The sequence below is a fragment of the Sinohyriopsis cumingii genome, chromosome 16, assembly GCF_028554795.1.
Source record: "Sinohyriopsis cumingii isolate HCF-2022 chromosome 16, ASM2855479v2, whole genome shotgun sequence".
In the NCBI taxonomy this organism is placed as follows: domain Eukaryota; kingdom Metazoa; phylum Mollusca; class Bivalvia; order Unionida; family Unionidae; genus Sinohyriopsis; species Sinohyriopsis cumingii.
The window spans coordinates 39,698,431-39,719,802 of record NC_142976.1 but is presented as its reverse complement, the minus strand read 5'-3'; the positions used below and the strand labels follow the sequence as shown (position 1 = coordinate 39,719,802).

At 33.6% G+C, this 21,372-nt stretch overlaps 1 protein-coding gene across 4 annotated transcripts in view; it reads left to right on the top strand.

Moving 5' to 3' along the window:
- LOC149780261 (anaphase-promoting complex subunit 5-like) overlaps window positions 1–21,372 on the top strand; it is a 66,955-nt gene that overhangs the window by 27,443 nt on the left and 18,140 nt on the right. For all 4 annotated transcript variants that reach the window (XM_089937068.1, XM_089937070.1, XM_089937071.1 and 1 more), the window contains exons 6-11: window positions 5,318–5,384; window positions 9,152–9,253; window positions 11,317–11,507; window positions 12,503–12,584; window positions 14,869–14,961; window positions 18,513–18,580. In XM_089937068.1, coding sequence (XP_089793194.1) covers window positions 5,318–5,384; window positions 9,152–9,253; window positions 11,317–11,507; window positions 12,503–12,584; window positions 14,869–14,961; window positions 18,513–18,580 — 603 coding nt within the window. The remainder of the gene's footprint in view (window positions 1–5,317; window positions 5,385–9,151; window positions 9,254–11,316; window positions 11,508–12,502; window positions 12,585–14,868; window positions 14,962–18,512; window positions 18,581–21,372) is intronic.

Here is a 21,372-nt window from a genome sequence, read left to right as displayed (position 1 = left end):
CAGTAGATGCATACCTTCAGGTTTTGACACTTGAATTTTAAGTCTGGTCCATTTCTATAACATGAAAATTCCTGGCTGGGCTTTTCTACAATTCATAGGTTTGGACTATTAATTACCCTTTTTGCAGCATCGGCTTAATTTTCTTCTAAGCATGCACTATCCACCTATATGGGACAGTCATTGGCATTTGCTTGAATGCTGTTTTCACTTTATCTGCCAATAAAATTGCACCTATGTAAAATCTATCAACCAGATGTAGTTTACAGATAACTGATGTCACGCTTTGGTATGCATAATTGAGTCAAGATTAAATCATTTTGAGAATAACTTTGATGATTATGATAGAGAAGAGGTAAACACTTGAATGCATAAACTTCTGATTCATTGTTGGCATTTTTTTGATTGTTCATCAAATTATAATCAGTTACGGTAAACTGTGGGACATAACGTGGCTGGCAAAGGCAGGTTTCAAATTTAAGTTAACAGACTTTAAACAAGTTTATTTGATTCAGTTGTTGAACATTCAAAATATTCAAATCAGTTATGACTTCTGATCAAATATCAGCATTTGTTTGATTGCACATCAAATTATACTGAATTAGACAAAAATGTGAAAATATGGCAGCTCCCAAAGACAGTTGTTGGAGGTCAATTTAAAAACTTTGTGTTTTACTGGCAGTAATTTGCTTCAAATGATGAAATGTTATATACTCTGGTGTTTAATTAATGTATCATTTATCAAAACTTTACCAGACATTGTATTCAGTGAATATTTCTGAGCTTAAATCATAGTGGTGCAAACAGGTTACTTTTTTCACTTCTGTCTCGTTTTCTTAAACAACCTGTCAGTGAGGATTTTTCTGACCCGCAGACTAAAAACCCCACAAAGTTTGTGTCAGTTTAATTTAGAACTAATATTAGCACCTCTACTTTTAGCAGGGCATCTATCACCAGCTCTAAAGAGAAGGAGAGCAAATCTTCAGAGGTTTTGGAAGCTTGAAGGAAAAATGGAAAATTAAATTTTCCTGGGTGAAAAATGTTTTGAAAGAAGGAAATAGAGTTTTGATATATGAGTGGCGTACAGATGCTGGAAAAGCAAACCGCTTTGTCACTGAGGGCATTTCCAGTTTTCAAAGAAGTTCCCTAAAGGCCTATGCTTTGATGCAGAAAGGCTATTGCTAAGTTTTTGAAGGATAAAAATATAAGGAAATAATGACATATTGACAAACAACATCAGTCACCAGTTGTGATGTCTAACAGTATCTGAAAAAGATTAACTTTCATATTTGTATGGGTATATTTTTACATTTAAAATGTTATGAGGAGTTTAAAAAACAGACATTGTTGAAAGTTAAAAATACAATAAGTATAAAATAATCCTTTTCCTGTTTTAATATACCAAACTATATAGTCATACATAATAAGAAAGAGAAACACCTATACAAAATCTTGACCATGTAGTTTTACTGTCAGTTTGTCTCATACAAAATATTGTACAGGTGTTTCTCTTTATTCAGCATAAGACAAGAAATCTTGAACATTAGTTTGCTCCAAGAATAACAGCTATGAGCTGATGACTCAAAATCAAATGACATTTTCAATTTGACTTCTGAGATTTGGGATCAGAAGACGGAAATTTGTTAAGACCAGTGAATATCGTCAAGTTTAATGTCAGAGTGAGATAGAGGAATCAGTCGAGGTAAATTAGCTTACCTTACTGACCAGTTTAGATGGTCCTCCTACACAGGGGTTCATCTATTATCCTGCATAGCTGCCAAGTGTCCCATTTTTTGCCATATTTGTATCCTATTTTGGACCTGAATACGGGTGTACATATTTCTTGTTAAATAAATCTGGTTTTTTTTTTATAAAAGTTAAATTAAAAATTTCCTTGCAATATTTTGTTAATGGGCACTGGTTCCATTCTGTGAGTAAATATATTTCATGTATGTTGGGATATAGAGTTATAAAATATGATTGGTTCTTTTGAAATTAAGACTACTATGCCAGTCTTTAACCACATATTGGATTGTGCAAAGCACATGCCATTATCACTCTATCTCATCTTAATATTCAACTTCTAGTCAAGTCAAAAAGGAAGGCAGAATGTTCTCCAGCCAAGAAAAGAAAACATGACAGGAAGGACAATTATGACATCATGTTTCTATTTGTGAAACTATCTAGTAAAGGAAAAAACTTTATATTTTGCAAATTGTGTAATTGTGATTTTGCTATTCAGCAAAGAGGACTCGTGTCATAAAACAGTATGGAAAAGCTAATAACATCATCTTGCTGCTTCATCATCAACAACACAGCCTGAACTTAAACTTTTATAAATACCAGATAGAACCTTGATGTAATTCAATCAGAAGTTTGTTCCACTAAATTTCTTTTAGAAATGAACCTTCCTCTTTCAGTAGCTAGTGTTGCTGGCGATTTATTTTGCACACTTTTTCCAGGCTGTAAAACTGCAAAGGATTAATTGTGTGCTAGACAAAAACAGTTCAGTAAGAAAATCAGACAGAATTCTGATCATCAATGAAAGATGGTGCGTTTGAATCAATAATGATTGGAAAAAAACATCTGTGGAACCAGTCCCAATAAGCAGCCTCTGTCTGAGTGTGACTATGTTGCATTCTTGCACCTTCCGAATTGGCACCCGTATGGAACAGGTTGCCCATTCAGAAGGTGCAAAAGTGCAACACATGCATCTTTTACATGAAATAATTAAGTAAATTATTGTCCTACTTTACTGATGGTTGTAAATTTTGTAATTAGTTACATATGCATTAAAGTTTTAGAAAAGGTGTTTGTTCATGAAAATCAGTATTTTTATACTTGGGGGTTGGCAGCTATGTATCCTTTCAAAATCAATAATGTGCTTTGAGCCCATATTGCCATGCTTCTTTCATAGATGTGAGGCATTTGGCTGGACCCTGATGTTGGCTTGGTTGTTAGACACACCAGTTAGCATACATGTACATTCAGAACATTGTCACCTGCCTTGATTTGATTGCACTAATTACCAGTTAGCTTGAAGGTATCCTAATTCGCTCCATTATGAACTGATATCCACTAATTATGACCATGCTTTTAGAAAAGCACAGATATTGTGATACAGTATGTATGTATATTATTAATACATATATAAATATATATTAATGTGTGTAATGTCTTTCAACTTCTACACTGGAAGAGCTTGCACATAGAACTTGTGTTCATTGTAGCCATAGGGATGTAGATTGTACCAAAAACTTTGGGTACTTAATATTCTACATAGGGTGGTATTGGAGGGTGTTTGTGATTGTACATAAATTGCAAATAACTCCATTTGTACATTATGCCTTTATTAGACTCCAATTACATGATCAGTGACTGAATTGTTAAGTCTAGGGTGGTGTCCTAAAATCTTTCCTCACCAGCAAATACTTAAACCCTGGGTCATATTACAGAAACTATTTACAATCACTTGCTGCATCTGTATATATATATACTTACTTAGCAAGAAAAGACAAGCTTATACATCCAACTGACATTGCTCCTTGGGTTTATCCCTACCCCAGAGACTTAGCCTGAGGATCATTACTTGGAAACTCTTTACATACCCATGCTATAACTGTAGATACAGCTACACCTCTCCCTCAATAACTCGTGCACATCGGGGTCCAAAACAGAACACACATTAAGCAAGGGCGCAAGTTACCGAGGGACCTTCAAAATATCTGATAGACATCCAGAGAACCGTGGAGTGGGGGGGAGGGACTGGGCTGTTTAATGACTGAATCCTTGCTTTATAATCGTGTAGAGAATAATTGTCAATAAAGCACTTTATTTTCAAAATGTCCTACATCTGAAAGATTGATAACATGATTCCAGTTGGTTTCAACAACTAACACAGTATGAGAAAACATTTATGTATTACATCACAGCTTATTGTGTTGTTCATTAGTGTGCTTCTCAGAGTGATGTTGATATTATTTTGCTAAACAACGAGTCTACCAAGCAGGGAACCAGACTAACTGGTGAGACATTACCAAACAAGATTCCTTTTTACATAAAAAGAATGCAACATTTCGTGAGACGATTGTCTACGTCAAAACTCAAGTTTTATATTGTCCAATTAGTAAAATGTTGATAACATGATTTCTTTTGCAAGTAACATTGAAACTTCTTATCATCCTTGAGGATATCTCTACATGTGAATTCAGGAATTCTCTGAAACTCGTTTTCCCCGCAATTGTCCATATTCGTGAAACAAAGCTTTTTTTCTTTCTTCAAAGTACTCATTTTACTTGGTTGCCTTGCTATCTTTAATCACAGTTATGATTGTGTAGGTTAATTTAAGGTAGTTTAATTAGTTTACATAAACAGTACCATTTATAACAGTGTTTGATTGATCAACTAAAATAAGTTACCCAACATACAACCAGGGCCGCTGGTTCTTAACAATGTGGGATATGTATACCTTTTAATTTTTTTTGTTTATTCCACCTCCTTTATTTGATTCAAAAGATGCAATTAACTTGATAATAGAAAAGTAGGCCCTCTTTTTATTTAGTGCCAGAATACAACAAATGCTTCCGCTAGTTCGATATGAAAACAAGGTCGACACTTAATTAGGTTGTCAGAGAAATTCTTGCAGACATAGCTGTTATGGTAGATTGACACATTTTAAATTTAGTTACATGAGGACACATTGCATTTATTATGATTACACTTAAAAGGAACTAAAACACAAATTTCAATTGATAATTTTTTTAATTATTTCATTGGTATTTATTTATTAAAATACTTCCTCCACTAGGCGTTCATTGATAAAATTTCCTTGAATATCGTTAATTACTTTGTGCTAAGAATGTTGTTTGGAAAGAAAATCTAACAAATTTTATGACTTCTTTTTAAAGTTGATATTTCATAATGTTGATTAAAATTTTCAGGTCCTATCTACCGTTTTCAACAATAAAACGAGCAATATATCAGAGTTTCCATTACCATTTTTGATCATGATTTTCTGATTTTCTTCAAGTTCAACAAATAGGGATCAATTTTTGGGTATTTTCTGGTTTAAAAATTGGATCCACGCCTGACCCCGCATTATAAGTAGGTTTGCGAGTTATCAGCGCATGATTTATTGTGGGAGTGGTGTAATAGACACACAATTTACGCAGACAGCTGATATTATAAAAGATATGATAAACATCAATTTGTCAAATTATGTGTCTGTTAGAAGACCTTCTACTGTCAAATAAATGAGTGAATTTGATAAAGAAATTTTTATTAAAGTATAATTATGTATGTCTTATTTACTTGTAAACAGGAAATCTTCACAAGATCCTAGTGGATTCTTTTCCCAAAAGCAAGCTGAGTATTTTATTGCTCAACAGGTAGGCAAGACTTATTTTACGTCAAGCATTTTGTTCATTTCATTTCACAACAGGTAGGCAAGACTGATATCATGTCACATGTGTGTTTCAGTACTAGAGTTACATTTAGCTTAACTTTAGTCAATTACCTATGAAATATATGCATTAGACTTCAGTCAATTACCTATGAAATATATGCATTAGACTTTAGTCAATTACTTATGAAATATATGCATTAGACTTCAGTCAATTACCTATGAAATATATGCATTAGACTTCAGTCAATTACCTATGAAATATATGCATTAGACTTTAGTCAATTACTTATGAAATATATGCATTAGACTTTAGTCAGTTACCTATGAAATATATGCATTAGACTTTAGTCAATTACTTATGAAATATATGCATTAGACTTCAGTCAATTACCTATGAAATATATGCATTAGACTTTAGTTAATTACCTATGAAATATATGCATTAGACTTCAGTCAATTACCTATGAAATATATGCCTTCAACTTTAGTCAGTTACCTATGAAATATATTCATTAGACTTTAGTCAGTTACCTATAAAATATATGCATTAGACTTTAGTCAATTGCCTATAACATATATGCATTAGACTTTAGTCAATTACCTATGAAATATATGCCTTCGACTTTAGTCAGTTATCTATCAAATACATGCATTAGACTTTAGTCAGTTACCTATGAAATATATGCATTAGACTTTAGTCAGTTACCTATAAAATATATGCATTAGACTTTAGTCAATTGCCTATAACATATATGCATTAGACTTTAGTCAATTACCTATGAAATATATGCCTTCGACTTTAGTCAGTTATCTATCAAATACATGCATTAGACTTTAGTCAATTACTTATGAAATATATGCATTAGACTTCAGTCAATTACCTATGAAATATATGCATTAGACTTTAGTTAATTACCTATGAAATATATGCATTAGACTTCAGTCAATTACCTATGAAATATATGCCTTCAACTTTAGTCAGTTACCTATGAAATATATGCATTAGACTTTAGTCAGTTACCTATAAAATATATGCATTAGACTTTAGTCAATTGCCTATAACATATATGCATTAGACTTTAGTCAATTACCTATGAAATATATGCCTTCGACTTTAGTCAGTTATCTATCAAATACATGCATTAGACTTTAGTCAGTTACCTATGAAATATATGCATTAGACTTTCATAAAATGGTTTTATTCAGATTACTCACTTACATACCTGCAAAATGATTTTAAATATACCTGAAATTCATCCACTGATCTTAATCAGACATTATTAAATGGTGCCTAATTGACTTCTTGGCTGCATGCATCATATATCAGTCAACTATTGAATCAGATATAAAATATTCTAGTGAACTGCTGCCCAGTATTAATCACCCAAATGGGTGTGAATATTTACCGTATTGGATTTATATGCACCTTTCTTAGGTTGAGTGTATCATATTAAAGAATTGTCTGCCTTCTGCCATATATACATAACTTTGTCCTTTAATGTTTGATTTGTTCTGCCTGTAACCTTAAACTCGTTATTCCTCCCAAATGAAGCCTTCCCAAAATGGAGCTATTTCAGGCCATCTGGCAATATACAGAAGTCATTCCAGTCCATATATATATATATATATATATATATATATATATATATATATATATATATATATATATATATATATATATATATATATATATATATAAAGCCAATCATACAGGTTACATTTACTGTAGCATTATTAGTTTAAGTGTCAACTCCTTTGTCACAACCACAAGGTGGCTTCCATGCACTGGATCATTAGATAAGCTTCAACTCCATACTGTCAGCAGCACTAGGTGGCTTCCATGTACTGGATCATTACTAGATAAGCTTCAACTCCATACTGTCAGCAGCACTAGGTGGCTTCCATGCACTTGATCATTACTAGATAAGCTTTCACTCTAAACTGTCAATACAACTTGGTGGCATCCCACATACTGGATCATTACTAGTATAAGCTTCAACTCCATTCTGTCAGCACCACTATGTGGCTTCCATGTACTGGATCACTACTTGATAAGCTCTGACTCCCTTCTCTCAGAACCACTAGGTGGCATCCCACATACTTGATCATTAGTAGTTTGAGCTTTAACTTCATACTGTCAACACCACTAGGTGGCTTCTGGATCATTATTAGTTTAAGTTTCAACTCCATACTGTCAGCACCACTAGGTGTCTTCCATGTATTGGATTGTTACAAGTTTAAGCTTGACTCCATACTCTCCACACCACTAGATGGCTTCACATGTACAGGATTATTGCTAGTTCAAGCTTTGGCTCCATACTCTCCGCACCGCTAGGTGGCTTCACATGTACAGGATTATTGCTAGTTCAAGCTTTGGCTCCATACTCTCCGCACCGCTAGGTGGCTTCACATGTATTGGATTATTGCTAGTTCAAGCTTTGACTCCATACTGTCAACACCTAGATAGCTTTCCATGTTTTTGGATTTTTTTGACTGAAAACAGATTGAGATACATAGATACTTACTGATTCCTTTTGGACAGCTTTAAAATGCCACCCATCTAAAAATAAATTGTTGTAACTGTGTGGAATCATCCTTTTACTGGACAACTTTAACTTTTTTCTAGCTGATACCCTGGCATGAATCATGTTTACTACTCCATGGTCCAACTTGATAGAAATATCAACCTAACAAATTTCACCTCTCTGATGAATAGGGTAATCACATAATGCAGGTATTAGCTCAAAAAATGTTCAATCTTTCACTGAGATATACAGGACCCTAGAAATCGTGTCATGGACATGTAAATCCAGCTGTTGTCATTGTTCATGGTGGAATATACATATATTTGGATAGGAGTGTACACATCAGTCAGATTTGCACAGCCCTCAATGCCATGTCATAAACCTGGCAGGCTGAACAAAATTATGTTACCAGGATTTACAATTGAAGTTTAGGACATAAATCCTAGCGTGATTCATTGTAACACAAATTTGGATATAACATATTACATCATGTTGTGGACAATACCCGTTCAAGATACAAGGGGCAAGAAGCTTCATAAAAACTTTTACTAGTACAGAAGAATAAAAAGGAATAGATTCTTGGGTGGAGAAAAAGAGGAGGGGCAACAATTACGTTTATTGGACATATGTTGATCTGGGTGTGTCTTGCGACTGTAGAGATCATGAGATGATTGCCTTAACAATGTGATATTGAAATAAAGACCACGGATTGTGTCCTGTTGAGATATAACAAGAATCCATTGAGCTCCATAGGGTTTAGAACTGCAGTTTGTGAAACAACTGGAGTTAATTAACAAGTCTTGATTTGTCCTTCTGAACTTTTAAAACTCATGTTTTCCAACTTGACAATAGTATTACATGATATTTTGTTACACCTTAATTAAATCTGGGCTAATTTGCTTAAAAAATTTACTACCTTACTGTGGAGGTCTTGTTATGGCTGGCAGATTTACATGTATCGGCTGTATTCTCAGATTTGGATCTGACTTAGTATCCCAATATAATGCAGCGTCTCAGACCAGGTTAATTATGAGCAGCATTCAGGCATCTAATTACCTGGGCTGTTATTACTCAGTTGACTATATTTCTTATAAAATTTTGATCAAACTTGGCACATAAGACAAAATCTGGGATGAAATGAATTATGAGCATCATTGAATATCAATGAGCATTACTTATGTAAGGCAGATCACATGGGCCGTGTATTTGTTGATTTCTTATTCAGGGCATGTTACTGCAACATAATGAAAATGAGGCCCTGTCCCCTCAAGTCCTACAGGAAAGAATAATGGACATTCTAAAGGCTAGACCAGATATTGCTGAAGCAGTAAGTAGAGTTTGCAATGTCAGTCATTAAGAGCATGTTGGTTTAGACTATAATGAATAGCATACAAATTTCGACTAATATGAATAAAATATATTTGTACTCATTAGTGTGTAATCAGAACTTTATTAAATTGACAGATGTCAAATGATACAACCTGTTATCTAAGGGGTCATTTATTTACCCTTGCAACATTTAAAAAAGAAAAGAAAATCTTGATTGATAGTTTTTTTAATCAGTTTCAAAAAAAAAGCAGATAGCTTGCCAAAATAAAAATGTGTATTTCAGCAGTTCAGAATCCATTGGCTGAGCATTTTGCAAAGATGTAGTAAGTAAGTGTTTATTTCCACTTATCATGTAACGTCATTTCCTCTCATGCCAATCATCAAATGTAAATTCCTCACATGCTTGTTATCAAACAATGTCAATGTAAATTCCTCACATGCGAGCTATCATTGTAAATTCCTCAGATGCCAGTTATCATTTAATGTAAATTCCTCACATGTGAGTTATCAAACAATATCAATTCCTCACATGTGATTTATCAACGTAAATTACTCATGTGCAAGTTATCAAACAATGTAATTTCCTCACATGCCAGTTATCAAACAATGTATATTCCTCACATGCCAGTTATCATGTAATATAAATTCCTCACATGCGATTTATCAAACTTCCTCACGTGCAATTTATCAAACAATGTAAATTCCTCACTTGCCAGTTATCATGTAATGTAAATTCTTCATATGCCATTTATTATGTAATGTTACTTCCATACATACCAATTATCATGTAATGTAAATTTCTTGAATGCCGCAATGTATATTCCTCACATGTCAGTTATCACAAAACATAAGTTCCATACATACCAATTGTCCCGTCATGTAAATTCCTCGAAAAAGATAATGTATTTGAACATCTCACTCATAATTTTTATGCTTACCGTGAATTCATTTGAAATATAAATGAAAATAAGAGCTATACTAATAGGACATGACATTGAATATACATTATGATGTGCTGTGATATTTTGCTGAGCTTCATCCAAATCACACAATCCATCCATTACTATTTGAAAACAGAAAACACATAACTACTAATACAAGCATAAACTTGGTTTATTAGTTTGAACCCCATTTCATCTCATCAGTGGTTCAAAGTAAATTCTAAATGGAAACTTGATTATATCCAATTCGGTTAACATGCTCCATGCATTCTCTTTCAAGCCAAATTACACTGAAAAATTGTCTTGTAGATCATGCTTGTTTATGTTTTAAACTTATCATGTGTTGTTCACCCTGATGGGAATTGAAGAACAGATTGTTTGGTTCATAGTTGGAAATTCTGTCAGTGACAAATTGTTTTGCTATGCTGCTTTAAGTTAGTGCATGTGTATGCAAATAAGGTCATAATGTTGTTGCTTGGATCAATCAAGTCTGGTCTCAGTAACCTGTATTTAATCGAGTTGTGATGATTACCATGTGTACATTATTGGGTACAGGAGACACCAGGCATAACTATTTTCAGCTTTAGTGGATGCAAAAACAACTTAGCGACCTCTGTCACTGACCTGATAAGGTGGAAATACATTGTTCATAGAGTTACCAAAATCTGGTTTTCCAATCAGGTGCAAACTTTGAGAAACATGGTTACCAAAAGCTAAAATTTGGTTGTCCTGAGCTTCTGAACACTGTATTTCTACACTTCTGCAATAGGATTCGATAAAAAGTCTACTTGCAGAGCTCAAACTAGGGTCTGAAGATTGAGACAAATTATTTCTTCTTGATAAAAAATGGAAAAACGTGAGTTTGAGGAATAAATAGAAAGTAACAAAAGTTTAAATATAATTTTCATTTGATAGCTAGTCATGTTCATACTGTATTGCTTGCGGTGTCATAACAGATAGCTAGTTATGTTCATACTGTATTGCTTGCAGTGTCATTTTGTACACACACACACACACACACACACACACACACACACACACACACACATATATATATATATATATATATATATATATATATATATATATATATATATATATATATATATATATATTTCAGCATTTCCTGAGTTATTTAAATAGTCTACGTGTCAAAGAATATTGCACAGCAGTCCACAACCTTTACCATTACTTTGATCGTAATATGAGTCTGATGGAGACCAGCAGTACAAACAAAGGCAGAGAAGAGGATGTCTGTCGTAGATATGCAGCACTAAATCTGGCTTTGCTGCATTACAGATTTGGACATAAGTATGTAATTGATGAGTTTGATTTCTTACTGCCAATCTATAAGACAACTTTTCAGTATCATTGGATGCATTTCTATATTCTTATGTATTGGAGTTGGGCAAAATACTTCCTGTTCCTCTCTCTTCCCCACCGCTTTTTGATCTTTTATAAGAAACCCATAAATCAACAACTGTTTAAGGGAAATAACTATTTAGATTGAAAATATAAATATTTGATGATATCCATCGATAACAAACTCCATAAAAACCTGTAGGAAAGCAGCATATGAAAACTCCTTACGCTGTAAGGTCAGCAGTGCTTAATTGAGTTGTTATTACTGCCAGAGAAAAAGTTTATGGGTGCATTGCCAAAATGAAGTAATTTTAAATTATCTTTGTGTTAAGTTTCCATTATTGTATTAAAATTTACTGCTTAACAGTTTAATCAGGGGTGCATATTATTGTTCATCCATGTTATGAAAATAGATTACAATATTCTAGAACTCACAAAATTCTTAGTGACAGAAAAGGGTTTGAAATCTGAGTTTTCTTTGAAATTCCAATGGAAGCTATGGTCTTCATAACACCATATCCTGGTTGTGGGTAAGAACTATCATTATATTTCTTGGGGAACTGCATGTTTCATTGTCACTAATAGTATAAATCAAAGGACTTGACAATATGCTTTCAGAATTTAATCTCAAGTTTCATAATGTTCATATCATAATGGTTTCGAATTTTGTTGCAGTCCATTATACTTTAAATTTTAGAACTTAACTTTTAGTCAGCACTATATAGCCTGTGTTGTGCTGAAATGCCATATTATTTTTTTAAACTATATATATATATACACACACACACACACACACACACACACACACATACACACACATTCACACACTTTAATGAATATACATGATGTCAGAGGAATACACTTTAATGTTTCTTAGATGGAAAATTCAGGAAATGAGGAATTTAATTGATTTCATTTGATCAGTATTCACTTATTCATTCCAGAAAAGAATCTAAGGCAGCACTGCATGAAGCTATTCGATTGGCTCAAGGGACCAATGACCATGTCTGCCTACAACATGCCCTGGTCAGTAAAAATTTGTGGTTATTTGTATGTTATACTTCTTTTATTACCCTGATAAATCTTTCAGTTTGTTTGAATTTAGGATATTTCAGAAAAACACAGTCCATTAGACACATTTATGCAGGATCTGTTACCATAATACCCTTAAATTTTTACACTTTCCTCTTTGATTGTAAGATTTTGTATCTGTCCACACATATCTACAGTATTTTTGTTATTGCTACTCCTCCTCTGAAGATGTTTTATTTTTTTATCTCTGCTGATAGAAGACTAGAAGAGTTTATAACCTGGCATATAGTGACCTATTTTCCTGTTCTTCTGACTTTACTTTTCTCAGCATAACTTTACTAAGAAATATTGTATTGTAACATGTCAAGGGTCAAGGTCAAAGAAAATGGAATAGATGGACAGCTCACACCTTTTTTCAGTTACTAGATCGTTACTAGATCTCTCCACTGTTTTGTAGTGTCAAGAAATGGTGTGTTCACCATAGAAGTTCTTATTTAGATCATAAAAGCACAAAACAAAACATACAAATAGTCAACACAGTTTATTTTTGACTTCCAGGCTTGCATGTGTTTTTTCACAATATTTAGTGCTCAGAATAGTGAAATATAATATTTGCAAACATGCAGAACAGATGTTTGATAAAACATGTTAAAATGACAACTATAGCTGCAGTGGTAAATTGTGTGTGAAAATCAGCATAAATGTTCAATTTGTCCTAATTCACATAATCTCTAACTCAGATAATCCCAATTCCCAAACTAATCTTACACAGAAAAATAAGTTAATAATTCTCAAAATTTGTTCATAAGATATACCAAAGTGGTAATGATTTGGTGCATCCAAACAAGATTTGGAACCAGACCCAGGTTTGTGTTTTATAGTCCAGTGGTAAATATCAAAGAGGCACAGTCTGGAACCGGATGTCAATAGTGTGTCACCTGGGTTGAATGCAATAATGTGTGTCATTTTGTAGCAGCAAAGTGTGCCGTTGTGTCAGGTATATTATTTCAACATCAAAGTGATGCAACCACTACAGAATGGATGGAAATTTGTGATTTCAAAATGATACATGTAACTGAGTAGGAAATTCAATAATGCCAATCAGAATACTAAATTTCTGTTGGATGGCAGACGGCAGTGTTGTTGACAGCACAGTGACAGTGTCATCAGCTAAATCCTTCTATGGGAACTTTTATTTGATATAACTAGGAAATAAACATTAAAACTTCAGAGAAACATTATAGTCATTCTGAATACTAAATTTAATGTATCACTAGTGACTAGTCTACCTTGCTATTGTATTGATGCTTGGAATTATCAGTTGAGATGACAAGAGACTTTTGTTCTGCTTGCTTGGTCTTGAGACCTTTACTGGACTCTAGTAAAACCACAACTGCCAAAAGGCGGATCTCACCCCTATTTATAGGTTTTGGGAACACACTTGGGAAATTGATGACAAAGTTTTCACAAATATGAATAAATATGGAAGAATTCAGAAAGATTAACCTGAGTGCCTCCTAGTGGAAAGCCGAGCGCCCGATACACACAGCAGTAAAAATGGCACCCAATTTCAAACGACAAAAATAGCAATTATTTTATAATAAATTTTACAAAGATTCAACATTGATGATGAACAGTTTCAACACACTGGTGACGAAAAATTATGAACTTATTTATGAGTATTACCTTAAGCCTAGAGAAAAATGGATACAATTGCCTATTTCTCTCTCAACGTAGAAGGTATAGAAGGTGATAACAGTTTACAATCCTATCTTGTACAAACTGGGCTTCAAAAATCTTTATCTAGATGATACATATTTAAACAAATCATTTTTATATGATTTACATATTGTATCAAATTACTTTTCCTTTGTGCAAGGGTCATATATCAAAAACTGTTACTACAGTTACTATTATTTGCATTGGAAACAGAGATACAACTTTCCAACATGAAGGGAATGTCAACAATAAAAGAAGATTATAAATTATCTCAAACATCAATGATATGTGCAAATGCACTTTATAAGAATATAAGTTGATAAGTAGTCAGGATTGTTTCAGTATTACAGGCAAAGTTACTGTGCACTATACTTTGGTTCCCACAGTATAGCTTTAAAAAGCTTTTTCATTTAAATTTAGCAAGTAGCTTCTTCATCATCGTTGAAAAGATTTATCGCCTCTGATTTTTTATTCTTACCATTGTTTTAGAGGTGTTTCTGGGAGAGGGCAGTCATTATGTTTTGCCCATGGAAAATAACCTGTTGTATATCAATTACAGAGCTGGCTGTATCGGCTTGAGGAACAGGGATCTGCAAAGACAGCAAACCTCATGGAGAGAGCTGTGGCCAAGAGCTCTGAGCTGAACCTCCCAGTAAGTCATGTTTAGTTGATGAGATTTATACCAAGTCCACAGATAAGAGATAAACCCTCTTAATTTTTAAAGTATTTTATGTCCCACTGTAAATTTGCAAGAAACAAAAGTTTTATCCCGGTCCATCTGTCCCATACATCCAATTAGGCTTTGTATTTTGGAGAGGCTTTTCTGTTCTGCGAATACGTTTTTGTTTGGCTGTTTTTTGAGGACTGTAGTAAAAGCCATAAAAGTCATGTGTGCATATTTACTGAAATACTCATTTTCCTTACCCAAAGTCTATTCAGTCCTGATCATTCAATGATCTGCACCTTAACTATTATTAAGTAACTTCCACATGAAAATTATTGATCCCTGTGACTTTTACAATGGTGATCAGGTACTAAACTGGGTCAAGAAAAGAATGTGTTGAGTCTAATCATCACGATTTAAGGTAGTACGAATTTGTTTATCAGCATGCATAGTTTTCATTGTGACATCACAGTATGCGACAATCAATGTGCATTGTACTGGATCACACCTTCTGAACCAAAAATGTCCATGTACTTTTACATTGATTTTTCCTATGTACTTCTGTGGGCATGTAAATAATAACTTTACAAAATAATGTGGCTGTATGAAGATCCAAATAAAGTGAATAATTTCCATTTAAAAGTATGTAGAATCAAATTCTAAAATATGACATTCATTACTGAAATAATTGATGTTTAATGCCAACATGAACTATGACTTTTACAATAAAGAGTTTACACAGTGACCTGGTATCTGGTTATACATTTGTCTGGCCAGTTGTTAACAAATTTGTTAAAACTGGCCATGAAACTTCACTCACACATAAATTTGTCAGAGTTGTCTAGTTGGTCTGGACTGAAATTGAAGTCCTCTAGACATTCTGTATGGCCACCATATTGATCTCTTGAACATGTTGGTATTGCTACTCCTCTGGAATGGATGGTCATATCAACATGGGGCTTCAACTGAAGACCTTGTATGACATCTAGTTGGTCCAAAATAAATATTTTGCCCATCTGACTAACAACAAGGCCACAATGGCAGCCATCATGAAAATCTTGTTATTGCTACTCCTAATGAAATGATGGGAATTTTACTAAAAAGAACTGTAGGTCCTAATTTTAAATTCAAGTTTTTGCTGGTCAGATTGGTGTTCGGGGAGGGACTTAAACATTGGTTGCCTGCATGACATTAGCTCATAAGCCCATGAAACCCAGTACTATATTTTCAAAATCTTTTACTAGTGAAAGTTGCCATTTGTTACATTATAGATGCAAAATGTCAGACTAGATGGCTTTTCTTGTATCATGTCATGCACTGACTGATATATGAATACAGTATAGTCTTAATTATCTCTCACCTGTTTATCTGGCAGTTGATCTGAAAAATAGAGCAGTGCAGCAGATGGCAAGAAAAGAGCAGTTTGACACCTATGCATTTTACAAGGCAGTAGATAATAAAAAGATAATACAAAGATACAGTTTAAAATAATTTTAAGAAAATGTTTACAATCATATTATGATTTTAAAAATCAAATAATTTAATTTTTACACCATTTGAAATGCAGAATTGCAGTTTCCCACAAATTTTCAGCTCATACTCCCCAAATTTTGTCCCTTATGTGCCCAGTGGGTTCACTGGTTCATTCATTTGTCCCTTATGTGCCCAGTGGGTTCATTGGTTCATTCATTTGTCCCTTATGTGCCCAGTAGGTTCACTGGTTCATTCATTATTTATAATGAAGATGATTATTTGTCCTCTTTGCATTTTGCATGCCCTTCATAGTTGTGGGACAGGTGGACATAATGTTACCAGCCTGAAATGATCCCAGATGTAACACTGATCATAAATTGATTTCATTTGTCTGACATTCACTTTTATTTGATGTTTTTAATGGCATTGATTGCATTTTCCAAAACATGATTAGACTGTTTACAGAAATGTTTGGTTTGAAATATTTTATCAAGCATTAACAACTCAAGCAGTAGCACAATCACAGAACTTGTTTTGTTGTTTTGTTAATTATCATTTCCCTTGTAAATACAATAGCAAGACAGGTATCAGTTTTCATGCAGCCTTGTTGGAGTTATTGTCAAAAGTGTTAAGATTATGTTGTTTGTGTTAAAGTTTTTGCAAAGTCATATGGTGGTGTAACACAGTTCACATTTCCATAGAACTATGTTTTAATAGGTGCTTATTACAGTTAATTGTGGTCCAGTATGATTCATATGATATCAGAGTACAGTTCACATGTTAGACACCACATTCCAAAGAACCCATATTTATGAGCCATTTATTAGTGTGTGATTATGTAGGATGGTTCACATCACATCACAGCTTAGTTCATAAGTGAGATACCACATCACATGAGGCCCTTGTTTAGTACAGTATATAGTTGTGTAGGATAGTTCACACCACATGAAAGTTCAGTTCTCAAGTGAGACACAACATTCCATGAGGCCCTTGTTTAGTACAGTATATAGTTGTGTAGGATAGTTCAGATCACATCAAAGTTCAGTTCACAAGTGAGACACCACATTATATGAGGCCCTTGTTTAGTATAGTATATAGTTGTGCAGGATAGTTCACATCACATGAAAGTTCAGTTCACAAGTGAGACACAACATTCCATGAAGCTCTAATTTAGTACAGTATATAGTTATGTAGGATAGTTCAGATCACATGAAAGTTCAGTTCACAAGTGAGACACCACATTACATGAGGCCCTTGTTTAGTACAGCATATAGTTGTGTAGGATAGTTCACATCACATGAAAGTTCAGTACACAAGTAAGAGACAACATTCCATGAAGCTGTCATTTAGTACAGTATATGGTTGTGTTGGGTGGTGTGTATCACCTCACTTCATAGTTCAGAGTTATAACACAATATTCCATGAAACCCTCATTCCATTTATTATACCCCCACTGCTTGCATCTTGCTTTGACTTTGTCCAGCTGTACCTATGTCCATTTGTCCTGAGATGTTCATTAGCATGATTGCACACAAAAGCACTTGTTGCAGACAAATTAAATTTTGTAGGTATATTTGTATGCATATCTGAATGACCTGATCAGATTTTCTATGCCTTTACAGCAGTATATTTTTAACATATTTTAAAAATCATTAAAGTTTTGGCACGATTACAAAAACTATTTGGGATAGACAAATGAAATTTAGTCAGCCTGTTTTTATGCATGTTTAGATGATCTCATTAGATTTTCATGCTGTTTTCTCATTTTTGTTATACACATTTACAATTCTTTAAACTTTGGTGAATACATTATTAACATCGACAGATTATTTTTGTTAAAATCTTGCTAGCATGATTACTCAAAAAGCACTTGACGTAGAATAATGAAATTTTGAAGGAATTTTTTTATTTACTTGAAGATGACCTATTAGATTGTTTTACCATTAAAACAATTGTCCAGTTTCTTTTAGGTAGTTTTCTAACATTTTGGACTCCGACTTTGTTATTTGCAGTGGGGCATACATGTTCTTTAGACACTAATTTAGTTTGTTTCATTATTTTTGCAGAATTTGACATCTCTAGGAGTCCAGTCACTTGCTAAACATAATGCATTTGCTGGAGCTAAACCTTCAAGGTAAACCAAGTGACACTTTTTCTAAGCCCATCTTTTCACTGGAGGATATTATGTTATGGCCCATCCCTTAAATTTTATTTTCCTTATAATAATTTAAGTTGTCCATCATCAACATTACCACACTTTAGGACCACAACAGGTAACTGACATCCACACAAAACAACAGGTAATTGACATCCACACAAAACAACAGGTAATTGACATCCGTTGATTAATAACCTCCAGAGTCAGTCTTGCATACTCAAGTGTATAGTATGCCACTCATATTGACCCATTTTGAGGGAATATCTAGACTTATTCCTATCTGTCCACCTGTCTGACCGTCCAAAAGTTGCTCAACATCAAAATCTGACTCAAATGGACAAATGAAATATTGTGTATTCACTTTTATTTATGTGGTGTCCATTTAAGTGGACTATGTGTTTGCCTTCAACCATACATTTTAATTCCCATGTTTGAAAATGTCTTTGTCATAAATACCATTTCTAACTCAAACATATTCACAAATTAAAATTAGTACCATGTGCCAAGCTAGGGAAGAAGGTCAGCAAAACAACCCTCTCTTGTAACATGGTTATTGTTATGACTTTCATTTCATGGTTAACCTGGTCTACGAAAAGACCATGCAATTGTCACTGTATGTATTTGCATATTATGTTGGGACCAAAGGATAACAACACAGACCCTGATCTACTAATGCATAATGTGTCAAGAGATTATGGTCTATGTTATTTGTTTTTCTGAGTAGTCTTAACAAACAGCATAGACTCAGTTATGGGATAGCAAGTAGGGGCCTATGTTGTTAGTTCTACTGATTCGTATCAAATTGAATATTCCAAGATATGCCAGCATATTATGGGACAGCAGATCAGGGTCTGTCTTGTTTGTTTTGCTGATTAGTCCTAACAAACTGCATAGCCTCAGATCTGCCGGAACATGATGTTATTGTAAAATATAATCTGTAATATTTGTTCTACTGATTAGTCCCACAAACTGCATATTTCCAGATCTGCTGGTGCATTATGGGATGGTCGGTCTGGGTCCATGTTACTTCTAGCTGTATCTGGCATGAATTCACAATAGTGTGAATTCATTTCTTTAATTGATATCAATTTTCTTGGTTTTGAAAATAATGACTCTTTTATTAGGACCAGTATCAATGAATACACAGTGTCCGAGCAGCATGATTGCAGGATTTTCATGTTTTTGTAACATGCTTTCATAAACAGTATTAATGAAAAGCATTAGAAATTGTCCAAAAATAGCTTTTGTCTCTTATTTTTCAATCAGGTCTATTTAAATCTCAGAAGAAAAAAGGAATGTGGAAAGTAAAGAATGAATTCTGTCATGGTTTTTTTTTTTTTTTGTATCATAACAGCTCAGTAAATGCTTGATGCAGCTTTTTCCTGAAGGGATTTTATAATTGCAGTCACAACAACTTTCATTTCATGAGCTATCATACATATTGTGTCCACATACAGTTATACATAGACACTGAGGCAATTACTTCTTTCCTAGGTAAGAAAAAATTGCAATAATTGAAAAAGGTTTTTGAGGCAGAAAATAATAAGTTTATAATTACATCAGTGTATTACCCTGAAAGGGGACAAAAACCCCGACCTGCACAATTTTATTGCAAATAGAAGGATATTTAGTATTTGTGTATAATCTATACCAGCTATTTTTTTCTTTGCATCTATTCCATTTACACAAACATTTCATCCAAAATATTGTCCCGTATTCCGAGATCAAACGGAAAGAACCTGCCCTGAATTTGTTAGCTCCCTTCCATACAAACAGGATGTGATGTCATTTGAGACAATTAACGTATAATTGTGCAGCAAAGTGTCAAGTAGAAACAAGATGGTTGACTGCGCAGCTCTACCAAATGAAATAACATAAAAGAAATGTTTACTCTTTTTCATTCAATGTTTCCAACATCAATTTATTATGCATGTTTGATTTTGTATATAACTGCATCAGATGAATATGCATTTTTCTTCCACACTTACGTTCAAGACTGTTTTCCACTCGTTGTGTAATAAACCTGTCCTTTCCATTCTGCATTCATCTTGTTTGTGTGATGTTGATAATAGAAAAAAAATCACTTATTATTGAAAGTCTGTGTGTTCAGATAAACTCATTAGGTTTCTTATAACAACACACACCAGAACACCATGATACAATTTTTTAAACAAATGTTACTGTTAACTTTCTTGATTGATAAATTTATTATAGTAATATTATTCATTAATGTGGTAATTTCTCTCAAACTAGGACCAGGCTGATTTGGTACAAATCGCTGACTGATTTGGTCCATATATCTGACTGATTCTTCAAACTTCCAAGCTGATTCGGACCATGTGAAATGTTATTCAGTTTAGTCCAGGATTTAAATGTGACATTTAAATTTGTTTTTAAAGATGATTTTCTCATTATGTCCCAAGTACGCTGAACAGTTCAAATATGCATTTAAAGTAACAAAATTCCGTTAGTACGAGTGATCATGGTATTGTTATATATAATAATGTAATCATGTTTATTGTGCATCAGCAATTTAGTAGTGAAATATTTTTTAAACTTCTCGTTCAACTTTAAACAGTTTGTTTTATTGATAAATAATAAAATTACGAACACTGACAAAAAAGAAGAAATAAACTAAATGATTGGCGTAGTAGATGATAGCTTTCAGAAACTGTCCTAATTATGTGCATTAGCCATGATGTTGAACTCAATAGTGACCGGATTTCATGAGTAGGCGTCAGTGATGCTTTTTATCGAGTTCAAGTGTC